This window comes from Nicotiana attenuata, unplaced genomic scaffold (genome assembly GCF_001879085.1).
Source record: "Nicotiana attenuata strain UT unplaced genomic scaffold, NIATTr2, whole genome shotgun sequence".
NCBI classification, from domain to species: Eukaryota; Viridiplantae; Streptophyta; class Magnoliopsida; order Solanales; family Solanaceae; genus Nicotiana; species Nicotiana attenuata.
In genome coordinates this window covers 81,998-99,876 of record NW_017672172.1, presented here as the reverse complement: position 1 = coordinate 99,876, position 17,879 = coordinate 81,998, and the positions used below count along the sequence as shown (strand labels likewise).

The window sequence follows — 17,879 nt, the reverse complement described above, 5'->3', positions numbered from 1 at the left end:
AAAATCATCAATCTCTCTCAATCTCTCTCTAATTTTCTTCTATAATTGCTTACTTTATTATTGCAATTTGTGAAAAATTGTGAAGTTGGTGAATTGAAGTATTCAAGTCTTCAATGATATACAATTTTCAACAAGTTGTTCGTCAATTCGGTAAACTCGTTCCAATAAACGCAACGTTTAATGCTCGTGTTGGTGGTGGTGATGATGATGATGATGAGCACCTTACAAATCAGGATTGGACTAATGTTAAAATTCTTGTTGAATTTTCAGAACAATTTCATGTTGCTACAAATGAATTATCTGGGCGATATTATCCTACTATTTCTAACTGTTTAGTTTATATTGCAGAACTTGCAAATTTGTTTACTCAACTTTCAGAGGGTGGGGTAATTTATCAACTTGCTATTGATTCTATGAAAGATAAATTTAAAAAATATTTTTTCCCTATCCCCCCTATTTATGGTGTTGCTGCCATGTTAAATCCTACCATGAAATTAGGAGGTCCTCACTTTTGGTATACAAATATTTATAAGTCTTTATCACTTTCAGATGAGGAATTTGCTACACTTGCAGATGCAAAAGCCTCAATTAAAATAAATGCTCAAACAATTTATAATGCTTATCAACTTGCCTTAGATCATGCTAGACCAAGTGTTCCAACTCCTACTTCGTCTAGTTCGCAATCATCTAAAAGAACTGCGGGCCTAAAAGCACTTAGTTCTTTGACGGGGTTCAGGGGTTCTCAAGGTGATAATATTGGTGATAGTTCACAACTAAATGAGCTTCAAGTTTATTTGTCGCAGGGACTTGAATCAGAGAATCCCGATGGCTCCTTTGATGTTTTGGTATGGTGGAAGGACAAAGAAAAATACTATCTGGTTCTTTCAAGGATGGATCGAGATATTTTAAGTATTCAAGCTTCAACAGTGGCATCGGAGAGCGCTTTCAGTCAAGCGAGACTTCAAATCGGTGATCATAGAGCGTCTATGAGGGAGAGCTTGGAAAAATCACTATTCTTTAGAGATTGGATCCGTTCGGAAAGAAGAAATTTTGGACTTGCTGAATCACAAGCGGAGATAGACGAAGCTTATGAAGAAATGCTAGCGGAACTTGCGGAGGATGCTGCTTCGACCGGAAGAGGTGATGAACAAGCTTCTTTTCCGCCACCACCAAAAGAAATTCCTCTGAACCTTGAAGGATTTATGAAATTTGTTAGAGATAATATGTACACTAATATGTAACTTGTATTTTGGCACATCTTCATTAAATTTTCTTCCTTTTAATGGTGGTATTAGCACCTTGTTGTGCTCATTCCATTGGGGGGAGAAAGACTAAGAAAGATATTGCCATTTTTTGTTAATGTCGTAATAATAAAAATTATAAGGCATTCCCTTGAATATTTCTAAAATTTGAATTAGAAGATTTAAGTCACAATTATATAATATAATTTACAAGAAATTGTCTTAGATAAAAAAAATTCAAAAAAAATTGCCCGGAACACTTAGGCTCGTTTAGACCCGTGGGCCCGGCCCATTTAGCCTAAGACCACATGGGCCGGTTCCACCCTCCAGGACCGTTAAGCCCGGGACCGTTTGGCCCGGGACCGCTTGGGCCCGGCCCGCCAGAAGCCCGGCCCGTTTCGCCCATTTAGGCCCGGGCCCGGACCACATAATAGCCTTACTTCTGCTTCCCATCCTAGCCATAGTGATCCTGACCTTGCTGAAAAACTTAGTGCCATTGACAATCAGCTCTTCGCAATCAAAGATCTTCTCATTGCCATTCAGTCCCCTGTTGGTACCATTCATGCTATCTCTAAAGAAATGGGGTATGATGTCTCCAAGATAAGAGTTGCGGTTCTCAGAGTCAAGGAGAACGTTGTCAAGGCATTGAAGGAGGTTCATAACAGGCTTGATGGAATGAGTGTTTCGGTAAATGCTAGCTTTGATCAACTGAAGGAGGCGATCTCCAATACTCTTACCTATTTTCTGTGTCGTTAATGTGGAAGTTTAAGACAATATTTTTTTTGTTGTGCTGTTTTTGGACTGAAAATTCAGTCGGTGGATAATTTTCTTTTCTTTTGTTTTGCTATAACTCTGCTAGTACATCCTGCTATAAATCATGTTTTCGCATGCCGTGTGTTTTTATTCCCTCTTTGCTGATGTCAAAAAGGGAGAGAAAGGATACATGTATTTTAGAGGTACATCTAGGGAATAAGTTGACTAAGGGTAAGTAAGTCAACTTGGCACTATTTGAGGGGGAGTCACAGAACCTGCAGAACTCAACTACATGCACCTCAACAACTAGCACCGGACAAAGTCAACTGCTCTTATTGAGGGGGAGTAAAATACAGGGAAGTCAACTGTTATTTATACATACATATTATTTTATCATCATCAAAAAGGGGGAGATTGTTAGATCTGATTTTAATGATGAAAATAATATATTTGTTCTTTGTATAGGAACTCATGGATAGTATTCAAGAGTGAAGAAATCGATCAGCAAAGATCAAAGAACTCATGGGATGGCATACAAGATTGAAGGAATCAATCAGAGGCAATCAAGGAAAGCAGACGTGATCATTGATACTAGGAATCAATTAAGGCTAAACTGAAGGAATCAAATCAATCAAGAATATTGAAATCTTGCAAGACAATCAATCGAGTATCTAAATATGGAAGGATCAAGATTCAAGGATAATCAATCAAGTATCTAAATCTGGAGGGATCAAGATTCAAGGATCGCGCACAAGGGAAGTCATTAAGGCCTCTCATCAAGTTAGAGCCGTTGCGGAATAATCTTATTCTTGGAAAGAATCAATCTCTTTCCAAGGATCAAATCTCTTGGGTTGGCAAATCTCTCCAGAATTCAAGCCTCTCTCAAAGTATTTAAACTTGTATCTGTACCTTAGCACATATACTTTGATCGAACCAAATACCCTCTCTTTGTTCTACTACAAACAAATATTGTAGCTCTACTAGACCTGCTTTGTAACAAGTTAGAGAAGAAAGAGAAAACAACACTGGTGAGGCATTGTATCAAAAAGAAACGAGCGATATAGGAACTGAGCTATTGGTGTAGATCACACCATTCACTGTGTACTCGAGAAACTCATTCATTGAAGGTGAACTCCCTTGCAACCCAAGGGGACTGGACTAGGACTCACATTGAATACGAACCAGTATAAAAATTCCTGTGTCTTTAATTCCTGCATTTAATTTCTGCATCTTAAATTCTGTTCTTACTGTTATCACGTTCTATCTAGTCGACTAATTAGAAAATTAGTCAACTGGTAGCGATTAAGTTTAAAAATAAATAATTTCCCCCCCCCCCCCCGTCCCTCCTCCTCTTGTACTTTCAATTATCGTTAACTAGGTTTAATCCTTCAATAAACAAGTATAATCGTTTTAACCAAAAGTTAATATTTTTTTGTCAAAAACATATAAGGCCAGTTTAAATCAAGCGTACAAATGACGCTTAAATATAGGTTAATTTACGTTCTATGACCACGTTTGGGTTATTCCAGTATATTTTTTTCTCTCCAGTTATAAGCACAATTTCCACGTTTTGACACACTTAAAAAAAAGGGACCCAAATAACATTTCTTCAACTTATAGTATTGTTTTTTCACCTTTCTTCAACTAGACCCACTGAAAAAAGTTAAGAAGTAGCAGTATTTTAGATTTTAGTTTTACGCGGTAGATTTAAAACTTTACCGAAACGTGGACATTTTCATTAAAGCACGTTCTATAATATCATAAAATAAGTAGTCTTGTTTTCTTATGAAACATAAATTAAGTCGTCTTGTTTTACTTTTTGCTAACCCATTTGTCCCCACCTTTTTTTGCCAATAAATACCCTTCATCCCTCCATCTAAAATACCCTCATTTCAGACACCCTTCTGCTTACTTAATCATCATTTTCCTTGTTTAATTTCTGCTCTAGAGTTTATTCACAAAAATATGGGTCATGACAGCCATGGGATTGAGAACAAGAAATCAGTTGCTATAGTTGGCCTGAAGATCTTAATTAATCAGAAGCTTTTTCAGGGCAAGGCAAATCCTAATAATGTTTCAAGATTCACTAGAGTCAAACCCATCTTCCACACAGATCATACTGAATCTAGCAGCAGTGAACAAAATTGTTGCTTCCTCAAATATTGTTTCCTTTGCAACAAGACTCTGAGGCTTGACAAACAAGTTTACATGTACAAGTACGTACTTATATATTTACAAAGACAATCAACTAGCTTAATTTCATTGATTATCCATTTTAATTTGCTAGCTATATATCATTTTGAGAGACACATTAATTAACAATGTTTATATATTGATTAATGCAGGGGTGATTTGGGCTTCTGCAGTTTGGAGTGTAGGAACAGGCAGATTTATTTGGATGAAATTAAAGAAATTGAGAATTGTACTAAGAAAATGTTACGATCTTTTCGCAGCCGTGGAGACGGTGGCCGGTGCAGTGAGACTTCGGCTCTATTGGAGGAATACAAGCAACGGCGCAACCCCTTGTCAAATTCCAAGAATCGGCCTATATTCACATTCTCATAGTCGAAATCGGGTTCGCCTATTGAGTGACCAATCGAGGGTGAAACATGGCAGGTTAAAGCTCGAGCTCGAGTTATATCGAACTAAGGCGTGAAATTAGATCATCGAGCTCGTGACCCCGGGACCAAACAAGATCGAGGGAAATTTGCCGAGTCAAATAACGGAAGGCCGAAATATCCACGATTGGTTGGAAAACACGGCAGAAATCTCTGCACGTATCAAGGAGAGGCCGATTAATTAGTAAATCATGAGATTATGAGATTTTTTTTACCTTGTATAGAATAATTATATCTAGAGTAGAACACCCCTACTATATAAAGGGGGGTTTGATCATCTGTAAAACACATTATAATACACGCCAAAAAGCAATACCCTGTTATTTCTAGTTCTCATCATCTTGTTATTCTGTTCAAACATCAGTTGAGGCATTTCTTGGCTCGAGGGTGATCAAACTCAAAAGCTAAGGTTGTTCAATTTGTGTGGTTTGCATTCATTTTATTATCATTAATTTCAATATTAATCTGTTTTCTTAATTTGTGTCAAGTTATATCACGTATCCTTAAAATTGCGTATAAGTTCAATTGTTATCCGACTTTGAGGGTAAACACATTCGTTTTTCCCTCTATTCCAAAATTCTTTTATTGTGTCCGGTTGAACCATTCGGTATTCGAAATCGGTTTGCATCGACTAATTGAGATACGCATTGCATATGTCTAATAAGGGGGAAAAACGCTTGAAGTTGCTCCTGCTATGACTCAAGGACACATTGTTGGAATTATTCATAATGCAAAATCAAAAATTTCTTTTTGAAATTCCATTTACAACCAATAGCCATGAGTTTTTTATTTTTCAAATGTCCTATCTATTTCCAAGTGGCCTCTTGCATGAAGCCTTAAAGCCAAGTGTTGAATGGCTTTGACAAATGGCTATGCAAATCTACCATATGTCTTCATGCATGGAAGACAAGATACACTTGTCAATATTGGAACCAAATGTCTTCATGCATGGAAGACAAGATACACTTATCAATATTGGAGCCAAGTGGACTAACATAATCGGACTAGTGTCAAAAGTCTCTCGACACTTGTCATACATGCAACCTCCTTAATTTCCTATAAATAGGTTATGAATTAGTCATCACAATCACTCAATTCTTAACCAAGAATACATCTAGCTAATCATTCCTTTCTTCCTAGTCTTCTTTGTGAATTATCCAACACATAAAATACCTTCATCTTCTCTTCTTCCTGGGCAACTGTTTTGTGCAAATTCTAAACTTCCAGGCACGAGTGCACGTGTTTGGAGGTGTTGAGGAACCTTGGGGAGCGACCGGCCTTAACGATTTGCACCCAGTCGGGCCGAAATCGCTTTCAAGGCAGTGGCTTGCCACGACACAGTATTTTTGATAAGTTGTAGTCTTCTTTCCTTGTTGTTCTTAGTCAATATTATCTACTGATTTTCCTTACAATTTGAAAGCGATTTTATATATAATATTGACTAATGGCCACCACTTTGAACAAAACACTTCCTGATCTCCCAAAGCTTGAGCCTTTAGATGGAAATAATTATAAGCGTTGGTCCTAGAAACTTTTAATTTTCTTTGAACAATTAGAAGTTGATTATGTTTTGTTTAACGATCCTCCTACTGATATTGTTGCTAATAGTTCTAATGCTGCTAATATTGATGTTGCTGATGATGTTGCTAAGAAAAAAATTGAAAAGGATAATAAAACAGTAAGAGGGCATCTGCTTAACCATATGACTAACCCTCTCTTTGATTTGTTTATAAATTATAAATCTTCTAAAGTCATATGGGACAGTTTGGAGAAGAAATATGGTGCTGATGATGCAGGAAAAAAGAAGTATGTCGTTGGAAAGTGGATCAAGTTTCAGATGGTTGATGATAAGCCAATCATGGAATAGGTTCACGAATATGAGAACTTAACTGCTGATATTTTGAACGAAGGCATGGAGATGTGTGAGATTCTTCAGGCTAATGTTTTGCTTGAAAAATTTCCACCTTCCTGGAGTGATTACAGGAATCAACAAAAACACAAGAAGAAAAACTTAACTCTTCAAGAACTAATCAGTCACATGAGGATTGAGGAAGCAAACCGTCTCAAAGATGAGGAGTCTGAACGACTTAAGGATAAGATGAAATCTCTCTCTCTTAATTTTTCTAAAACTAACCTTGTGGAATCTTCTATTACTTTTGTGAAAGCCAGGTTTAAAGGAAAACAGAAGAAAGGCCAGAAGAAAGGACATGTGAAGAAGCAGAATTACTTCAATAAGCCGGAGGTCCATATTCAAAAGTCGAAAGGACCTTGCTATGTCTGCGGAAAAATTGGTCACAAGGCTTTTCAGTGCAACCAGAGACAAGGACAAAGCTCAAAGAATGGAGGAAAAGCTCCAGTCCAAGCCAACCTTACTGAGGGTGGTGATGTCATTGCTGCTGTAGTTGTTGAGGCAAACATGGTGGCTAACAAGACTGACTGGATACTGGACACAGGCGCTTCAAGGCATCTTTGCGCCAACAAAGAGCTTTTTCACGACTTTGAGGAATCTGCTGATGGCGAGTGTGTCTACATGGGTAACTCCACTACAGCTGGAGTTATGGGTAAAGGAAAAATTCTCCTTAAGCTAACTTCTGAAAAAACCTTAGCCTTGAACAGTGTTCTGTATGTACCCTCCCTTCGTAGAAACTTAGTTTCTGGTGCGCTTCTCAACAAAGCAGGTCTTAAACTTGTTTCTGAATCTAATAAAGTTATTATTTCTCGTGGGGAAAACTTTGTTGGGAAAGGTTACGTTCGTGGGGGTTTATTTGTACTAAACATCGCTCAAGAGATTACTAATGATGCTAGTACCTTCAATTCTGCTTATATTGCTGAGTCTATTGATTTGCGGCATGGTAGACTAGGGCATGTTAATATTGCTTCTATTAAAAGACTTAGAAAAATGGAATTAATTCCTGCAGTTAGTGTTGATAATTTCTCTAAGTGTCCTATTTGTGTAGAAGCAAAACATACCAAAAGGCCTTTTAAGAATGTAACTAGTAGAAAAACAGAATTGCTTGAACTAGTACATTCAGACTTAGCAGATTTCAAAAACACTATTAGTAAAGGTGGAAAGAAATACTACATCACCTTTGTAGATGACTTTTCTAGATACACTAAGGTATATCTTCTTAAGTCAAAAGATGAAGCTGAAAGCATGTTTTTAAAATACAAGGCAGAAGTAGAGAATCAATTAGATAGAAAAATCAAGAGACTTAGGTCTGACAGGGGTGGTGAATATAGTACTAATACTCTAGAAGCCTTTTGTGAGGAAAATGGTATTATACATAAGATTAGTGCTCCCTATACTCCCCAACAAAATGGTGTAGCCTAACAGAAAAATAGAACCCTTAAGGAAATGATGAATTCTATGCTTTTGAGTTCGGGTTTATCTGATAATATGTGGAGGGAAGTTGTTTTATCTGCATGCTATGTTCTTAATAAAGTCCCTCATAAGAAGTTAGATAAAACTCATATGAGTTATGGAAAGGGTTTGCCCCTAACTTAAAATTTTTGAAAGTGTGGGGGTGTTTGGCTAAGGTTGATCTACCTGATTTTAAACAAGTAACTGTTGGACCCAAGACTTTTAATGTTATTTTCATTGGTTATGCTCAAAATAGTGTTGCATATAGATTTATGTCTTTGAATGATAGTTCTATTTACGAATCTAGAGATGCAGAATTTTTTGAGCATGTTTTTCCATTGAAAAATAATATGCCTAGTGATGTGACTAATAATGCTTCTACATTTATGCATGTTAATTCTCATATTGTGCCTTCTTCTAGTGCTACTGCTAATGAGCATGAAAATAACCTTAGAAGAAGCAAGAGGCGTAGAATAGAAGCTTGCTTTGGTCCTGACTTTATTACCACTTTCTTGACTGAAAATATTGATCTTGATGTTTTGAGTGATGAATTATATCAATCTATTTAATAGAAGAAGATCCTAAGACATATAGTGAAGCAATGAGGTCAATAGATGCTAATTTTTGGAAAGAGGCCATTAAAAGTGAATTAGACTCTATAGTTTCTAATCATACTTGGGACTTGTCTGATTTGCCTAATGGTTGTAAACCCATAAGTAGCAAGTGGATATTTAAGAAGAAGTTGAGACCTGACGGTACAATTGAGAAATATAAGGCTAGACTTGTTATTAGAGGTTTTAATCAAAAGAAAGACATTGATTACTTTGACACTTATTCTCCTGTGACTAAGATAGCGACTATTAGAACTCTTGTTGCTGTAGCCGTTATTCATAATTTGGTAATACATCAAATGGATGTTAAAACAACTTTCCTAAATGGTGATTGAGAAGAAGAGATCTATATGTATCAACCTGAGGGGTTTATGATCCAAGGACAGGAGAATAAAGTATGCAAATTGAGAAAGTCTTTGTATGGTCTAAAGCAGGCACCTAAGCAATGGTATGAAAAGTTTAATAGCACATTAGTGGATAATGGTTTTGTTGTTAATGCATCTGATACTTGTGTTTATTCCAAGATGATAGGATCAGATTGTGTTATTATATGTTTGTATGTGGATGACATGTTAATCTTTGGCCCTAATGTGAATGTTGTTAATGAGACTAAGAATTTTTTGTCTTCTAAATTTGAAATGAAAGATCTTGGAGAAGCAGATGTGATTTTAGGAGTTAAAATCAAAAGAACTTCTAATGGTTTTTCATTGTCTTAGTCTCATTATATTGAGAAAATGTTGAAAAGGTTTAATTGTTTTGATGTAGCACCTGTGAGAACTCCTTATGATCCTAGCATACACTTGAAAAAGAATAAGGAATCTAGTATTTCTCAAACTGAGTATGGTAAGATAATTGGCAGTGTAATGTTTCTCATGAATTATACACGACCTGATATTGCTTATGTTGTTAGTAGATTGAGTAGATATACTCACAACCCTAGTAGTGAACACTGGAATGCTCTTCATCGTTTGCTAAGATATTTGAGAGGTACTATGGATTGGTGTTTGCATTTTAATAAATTTCATGTTGTTTTAGAAGGATTTTGTGATGCAAACTAGGTTACTGACAATGATGAAGTTAGCTCCACTAGTGGCTATGTGTTCACTTTGGGTGCAGGTGCTATTTCATGGAAGTCTTCAAAACAGACTTGTATAGCACGATCTACTATGGAGTCTGAATTCATTGCTCTTGAGTTGGCAGGGCAAGAAGCCGAGTGGTTGAGAAACTTATTGGCAGATGTGCCTTTGTAGGGAAGACAAGCTTCACCAGTTTCTCTACATTGTGACTCACAGGCAGCAATTGGAATTGCCAAAAATAGTGTGTACAATGGAAAAAGAAGACATATCCGCATTAGGCATGGTGCGGTAAAACAGTTGTTGAAACATGATGTTATTTCCTTGGAATATGTAAGATCCGAAAGAAATTTGGCGAATCCTTTAACCAAGGGTTTGGCAAGAAGAGTTATCCTTGAAACGTCAAGGAGGATGGGGCTAAAGCCCATGGATTGAGAAAGTATGGTGGATACCCGTTTGTGGTCAAACGAAGTCATATGAGACCTCAATATGCACTACATTTCCTATCCCTATGGCGTGTTAGTGCTTTATAAGGTTGAGCTTATTGTGCTCTTAATGATTCTATAGCCTTAAGGTAGTCTATGTGTAGATAGACTTGATGGAATCACCTACGTTAGTGTAAAGGTGCGATTGCCTTTTATGAAAGACTTGGGATGCCTTTCTAGAGCACTCATGAGACCCAAGGTATGTGCATGACCATAAAAGCACTTTGTTAGTATCGCATAATGTGCATAAAATTAAGGATATAGTATGTGTTGTGGGGGTCTCAGCTAATGTCCATTCAGTTCAAGAGTACTTCACTTTGTGGATGTTAGTTGTTGCCTCATTTCACTACGTGTCAATTCAAATCGAAAGATATTGACACTTAAGTACATGTTCCTTCTTTTGCCCAGAATTGTTCTATTTTTGTCTTTGCATTAGTGGGGGATTGTTGGAATTATTCATAATGCAAAATAAAAAATTTCTTTTTGAAATTCCATTTACAACCAATAGCCATGAGTTTTTTATTTTTCAAATGCCCTATCTATTTCCAAGTGGCTTCTTGCATGAAGCCTTAAAGCCAGGTGTTGAATGGCTTTGACAAATGGCTATGCAAATCTACCATATGTCTTCATGCATGGAAGACAAGATACACTTGTCAGTATTGGAGCCAAATGTCTTCATGCATGGAAGACAAGATACACTTGTCAATATTGGAGCCAAGTGGACTAACATAATGGGACAAGTGTCAAAAGTCTCTCGACACTTGCCATACATGCAACCTCCTTAATTTCCTATAAATAGGTTATGAATTAGCCATCATAATCACTCAATTCTTAACCAAGAATACATCTAGCTAATCATTCCTTTCTTCCTAGTCTTCTTTGTGAATTATCCAACACATAAAATACCTTCATCTTCTCTTCTTCCTGGGCAACTGTTTTGTGCAAATTCTAAACTTCCAGCCACGAGTGCACGTGTTTGGAGGTGCTGCAGAACCTTGGGGAGCGACCGGCCTTAACGATTTGCACCCAGTCGGGTCGAAATCGCTTTCAAGGCAGTGGCTACACAGTATTTTTGATAAGTTGTAGTCTTCTTTCCTTGTTGTTCTTAGTCAATATTATCTACTGATTTTCCTTACACTCATCAGCAGAAATATCTAGAGGAGTAGGATTTCTGCCGTGAAAGATCCCGATCTATTACACCACACTCTTAAGTGATTTTATTCTCAAAATTGACGTGATGAGTATATATATTCTAAGTGTACAGTTGAAGAGATAGATAGGAAATACGCGAAGTGGCGACATGAGCTGTCAAAGATGTTGATGTGGGTGCATCCGTCCATGAAAGTCTCCTACGTGACAACAATTGATGACGAGGATGATTTTAACCCAAACTACTTCTCTTTATCATTTTTTGTATTTTCGAACTTTATGTAGATTTCAGAAATAAGTAAAACTCATGTATATTTCAAGCATTCTTTTTTGAGCTAATTATGTTTATCGAAAATTGTTCGCACTAGTTGCTTTATTAATGAAATTTTTTCATTCCTATACACTATTTGAAACTTTATTACCCTTAATGTCCATGTTTAGCTAATTACTTGGCATAAACAAGTTTTGTTTACAAAAATATATACAATCCACCTTAAAAGGCGCCCAAACCCATTATCCATGCCTTCAATCAAGGGATTTAGTTACACCTTTTTCCTTTTTTCCCTCCTCTCTCCCCTTTCTCTCCAGATCTTCCATTATTTTAAACTATTTCACTGATAAAATAGTTCATCAGCTACCACCTGCTCAGCCCTCAAGATCATCAGCAGTACTATTTTGCTCTATATTCACATCATATAATTCTTGATTTTTTTGTTCAACATTGCCAATTTCGTCTTCAGAATTACCCCAATAATCGCATAGACAAGTTAAAAATTTCTCATGAATAGGACGATCTGTATCAGGATTATCTCCATCCAGCGCCCTAACTGTATTGAAATTATCCTCTAATGCTATGATCTAATTGGTTAAATCCTCTCCAAGGATTTTCAAGATGGGAACTGAATCCATAATATGATTATGTAGTTCATCCGAGGTAGGATATGGGAAATACCCATTGTTGCTATTGAAATGCCAGATTGATTTCAAATTTGCCAAAACCTGATGATTTTCATCTTCATCATCATCATCATCAGTGTACTGATCTTCGTTGTTTAACTGATCATTAGCATCATCTTCTTGAGTTTGATCTCCTTCTGGGGTATCTGACGGTCCTCCTTTTTCAAATTTGAAGAATTTAGGCGCTATGAATTCTAATTGACATATTTAACATACAACTTACAAATTTTATACAATATGTCTTTTGTATATTTTGTATCTGATTTATACATAGTAAAGACAAATTTCATACAACTAATTATATATTATACAATTCATTTACAACTTTCACACATTATTTCTACCCAGTTAAATACAACTACAATAACATAATACTTAAATACAAAATTTATACAATATGTTTTTTGTATATTTTGTATCTAATTTATACATAGTAAAAACAAATTTCATACAACTAATTATATATTATACAACTTATCTACAATTTTCATACATTATTCTACTCAGTTATATACAACTACAATATCATATAATTTTTATACAATATTGTTCAATTTTCATACAATAGTTAAATAAAAAATTTATATAAACAACAGAATACAAATTTTCTACAATTTTTCTATAATTTTACTACAATTTCGTAAATATAATGTATATCATGTCGTCTTCTTCTTCTTCTTCTTCTTCTTCTTCTTCTTCTTCTTCTTCTTCTTCTTCTTCGAGTTTCAATCTGAAATTCAGCCAAAATCAAGTCTAATCTTCACCGAAACACCCTCAAAATTGATATATAAACTCCAAATCATATTCCCAATTGTTTACAACAACACCCAATCCAAACAAATAATGATTTTTCAAAACCCAAATTCGAATTCAAAGCTTCAAAGCTTTTTAATGGCAGTCAATGGTGGAATTGCTGCTCTCTTTTCCTTTGCTTTACATTACTGATATTGGGGATTGAGAGATAGAGAGAGACGTAGAGAGAATTCCCAATTCTTTGCAACAACACCCAATTCAAACAAATAATTTTTTCTTGGGTGAATTCTCTAAGAAAAACCCAGATCAAATGTAAGAATATTGGCTCCTTTGCCTTTTTTAGGGCTGTTCTTTGAAGCTATTTTCTTCTTCATTGAAAATCAAGCTAAGTACAGACGTCAATGGAGGTGATTTTTTGAAGAAGAGAGTAAAAATGTAGAATGCTTATGGAAGAAGAGAGGAAATAGGCGTTAATGGAGGGATTCTGAATTTTGTGAAGAGAAAATCGTGGGTGAGTGCAAGATACGTGGGGGAGGGGGGTGGGATGTGGAGAGAGAAACATGGGGGGAGTGGAAGATACGTTAGAGTGATTTTAGGACACTAATTATTATCATTAATTCCCTTCAAATGTATATAAGCGGTAATTGGGCATATAAAATGTAATTATAGTAAAACTTCAGTAGAGAGAGTAATATAATTTCATATAGTGTATAGGAATGTAAAAATCTCTTAATTTGTTCTCTCTAATTAAATACACTCTTTCTATTACTTATAATTCAGTATTTGTTTGTTAGGGTGGAAATACAAAAGAAGGAAAAATTGTTGGGAAAGACGCGAGAAATGTGTGATTATATAAAGGAAAAGCTTTTTTCCACAACATATATGTGTAACACAAATAGCAGGTCGGATTTAATGTTTACTTTTTTTAGCCGATATACATAGATTATACATTGTTATACACATACAATGCATAAAATAGACATAAAATATACATCCGTTGGCTATTTTTAGTTTAAGACATTAGGTGGGCTGCTATTTGGGTTAAATTGATAATAGGTGAATTAGACTATAATTAGACCCTAAAGAACCACATTTTTGTATAGCTTTGTTGTAAAAAGTGATAACCAAATGCTCTGATTAGTGCTTTTTATGCTTTGCAGGCTATATCCAACAAAAGAAGTCGATGGAGCAAGTTTGGGATCAATTACGGAGAAAAGGAGGCCAATCAAACAATGCCCAAGAAATGCACCAAGTGAAAAGTCAAAGAAGTGCTAAAATTGGCCTGCCGCGGTCAGACCGTAACCGCGGTAGGACCGCGGCAGAGTAGAGTTGCAGATTCAGAGAACCCATTTGGCCGCGGTCCAGGCGTAACCGCGGTGGGACCGCGGCAGAACGCGAAATAGCCAGGGACAAAAGTGTCAAGTCGGGAAAACTTGGTGTAAAACCCTTATAAAAAGTAGGATTTCGGCCTCATTAGGTCAGATTTTTGTTTGGAGAGTACTTTGGGCAAGAAACACAAGTGTGAGAGATCACCCAAAACATCATAGTTCTTTATTTTCTTTTTTTTCTTGCAATTTTACATGATAAATATTTTCGTAGTTTCTCTTCAAGTTGTTATGAGTAGCTAAATACTTTAGTCTAAGGTTTTGATGGAACCTATTGAAGGATGAACTTCTTGATTATGTTCATATAGTTTGTCGGTTAATCTCTGTTTGTTCAATTACGTGTTTATTGTAGTTAATTGACAGGATCCTCAATTAGCTGTGCCTATTTAGTGTGCATAACTCGGGAGAGAGTGCATATTTAGGTAATTGTTGAACAACACCACTCCCAAAGTATAAGAGGAATTTATAACTACGGGTTTAAAGCGGGATTAGGGATAACGAAGCCTTGGTGTGATCTAAAGTGAGCTGTAATAAATAAAGTCAGCTAGCGTAACCCGGGAGAGTGCGTCTAGTAAATTATCGTGATTACTCGGGAGAGATTTACGGTAAAAAGAGTGCTCATGATTGATAGAGATATTTTGGTGAATCTATATGAAACATAACCGGAAGGGATTCCATTAATAGGGGAAATTACTACCTTAGAACCTTCTCATTATTATTTACAACCCAGCATATTTAGTTTACAGTTGTTTATTTATTTACTTGCAATCTTAGTTAGTAGAAATACCATCAACTATTGTTTACAACATTTGAGGAAGTTGATTATAAAGAATTTAGTGATTCCAACAAAGGTAATTGATAGGTTAATTCTCTGTGGGATTCGACTCCGGACTTGTAAATCGGATTATATTTCCAACGACCGCATTGTCCTTTTTATAAGGCATAGTTGGGCGTGATCATAACTCTTCTTTATATTTCCTTGCCGTCTATCTATCTATGACTATATATATCTAAGATATCACATTCCATGGGCAAAGAAAGGGGAGAGAGGAGAAAATGGTTAATTTCACCTATGACCACTTAATTTTATTCACAATATCATAGTAAAATTATAAATTATTTCATCAAATTAAAGTAAGTAAATATTACCCACTATAGTAGTAAGTCATAGCTGTGTTCCATAGCCTGCTTCGAATATATTTTTCACATCCAAAATTCTGTCTTTATCTTTTATTATTAATTATTGCATATTATTTATTTATTAAATGCTCTTCTTAGTGTTCCACTCTAATATTTTAATTAAACTAGTGAATACTATAATTAATATTCTCAATATAGAAGTCGTGAAGAAGAACACGAAAAAGTAATGTACATAACAAAACTTTGGAAGCTTTTCTTGAATACAAGCTATTAATTTTGTTGAATGACCAAATTCAACGTCAATTAGAGCTATGGTCGGACGGATCAGGCCATTGATCTTGGTGATCAGTACTTTTATATATTTTCCAGTTCAATTTTCCATTGTTTTGGCCTTCGTTTTCTTGATGGAATGATAATTTTGGTTTTAAACTGAAGCTCTTATCAATGCATATTTCTTGTTTTGTTTTTACTGCATAATTATTTGACCAATTAAATATTGCAGTTTGATAAGCCCATCTTCTTCTATCAGGTATGATACATCACCTAACATATATTGATTGATGAATATACTGTATGACTATGTATATATAAGCACGTTTTGTCTGTAAGTGTCATAAATATTGCAAATATAAAAAAAGATCTTATATTTATTTCATATGAAAATATCTATCTTGGTAGTTGGAAATATGTGGTTCCTATCAAAATTTCTTACAGTAGAAATTACTAACTTTGGAAACACTAAACACATTAAGAGTAGATCATATATATATATAGCAATCAATAAATTAAAGAAGTAATATATCAGCACGCACATGAAAATTAGCTTAAGAATTTCAGTTTATCTTTCTACTTAATTAGCTTTTGAACTTTTTTAGTTGGGACGTTGTGTATGTAAAGCTTGATAGCAATATGCTGCAGCGATTTGGCATGACGTGCGACACGCTTATTCTTCGAAGATGATAAAATATGAGTAAGTCAACATTTTCATTACCACGTTTGAGTTGTTTTTGACTAATTATTTATTTACTTTGGAGTTACTAGTACACCATTTCCACGTTCAGACACTACATATAAAAGGGGACCCAAAATTATTTCTACAGCTTATTATGGCCCATTGAATAATTTAATGTGGGATCTATTGGACGGCAAACACATAAAGATTAAAAAAGTATACTTTAGAAACAAGGACATTATATTCAAATAAACGCACGTTATAGGCTTTTGCCTTCTAATTTTGTCCTAGCCAGTATATACTGATTAAGGGTGTATAAAGGAAGTCGACAAACCGCACCAAACCGATAATTCGAGTCAAATCAAAAAAAAAAAAAAAAAACCCCGACTATGGTTTTATTTGATTTGTTTTGGTGTTAGAAAAAAGAATCAACCATAATTGGTTTGGTTTGGTTTGGTTTTAAATAAAAAAAGTCAAACTGAAATCAAACCAACCCGATATTACATGTATACAAGTTTTAGAAATATTTATACATAAAGATAATTATTATAATGTAATTTATAAATAGAATTTAAATTCTTTAATAGTTCTCTCTTTTAATGTATTATTTCAAGCTTGGACTTAAAACTTTTGAATGGTCAAATATGTTTTATAGCCCATAAAAGTTGGTAACTCAAATAAAGCCCAAATCAAAATCAAATTAATACTAATGCTAACAAAAAAAAAATTCAATACTAGAAATAACAATAGTATTGGATATTTATTTTTTTAGTTTTGCATTGATTTAGATAGTGAAAATGCATAACTCACTTTTAATATTATTTAGTCATGTAACTAATACTTAGTACTTATTAGTCGTACTTATTTTATCATGACTTAGTACTTTTCGATTATGTTGATTTTTATTATGGCTTATTAATTAGCAATATTTATCTTATGCAATGTCACGACCCGGATTTCCCACCGTCGGGATCGTGATGGCGCCTAACTCTTGAATGCTAGGCAAGCCAACAATTACGGTTCTAACACATTAATAATTAACCCAAATAGAAATAAACAATAATTAAAGCTAAACAGATATAAAGCGCGGAAGTGTTATAACAGTTCAAAAACTCCAATACACGTCTACCCCAATGATCTGGTGTCACAATTCACAAACGTCTAACAAGTTCTACAAATACTGATTTAAAAGAAATACCTCTGTTCTCGAAATGGAAAGAGACAGGGAATCTAAAATAAAGGGAAGGGGACTCCAGGGTCTGCGAACGCCGGCAGATCTACCTTGGGTCTCCCATGGACTGAAGGCAGCAACCCAAACTCTACTCACGAGGTCCGGCACCGAAATCTGCACAGAAAGTGCAGAGTGTAGTATCAGTACAACCGACCCCATGTACTGGTAAG

General features: G+C 35.2%; 1 protein-coding gene across 1 annotated transcript; it reads left to right on the top strand.

The window, feature by feature from the left end:
• The first annotated feature begins 3,860 nt into the window (after positions 1-3,860).
• LOC109212147 lies at positions 3,861-4,948 on the top strand. The gene is made up of 2 exons (XM_019375763.1): positions 3,861-4,210; positions 4,340-4,948. Exons 1-2 carry the CDS (start codon positions 3,960-3,962, stop codon positions 4,557-4,559), a joined length of 471 nt encoding a protein of 156 aa, XP_019231308.1. The 5' UTR covers positions 3,861-3,959; the 3' UTR covers positions 4,560-4,948.
• Positions 4,949-17,879: the final 12,931 nt, after the last annotated feature.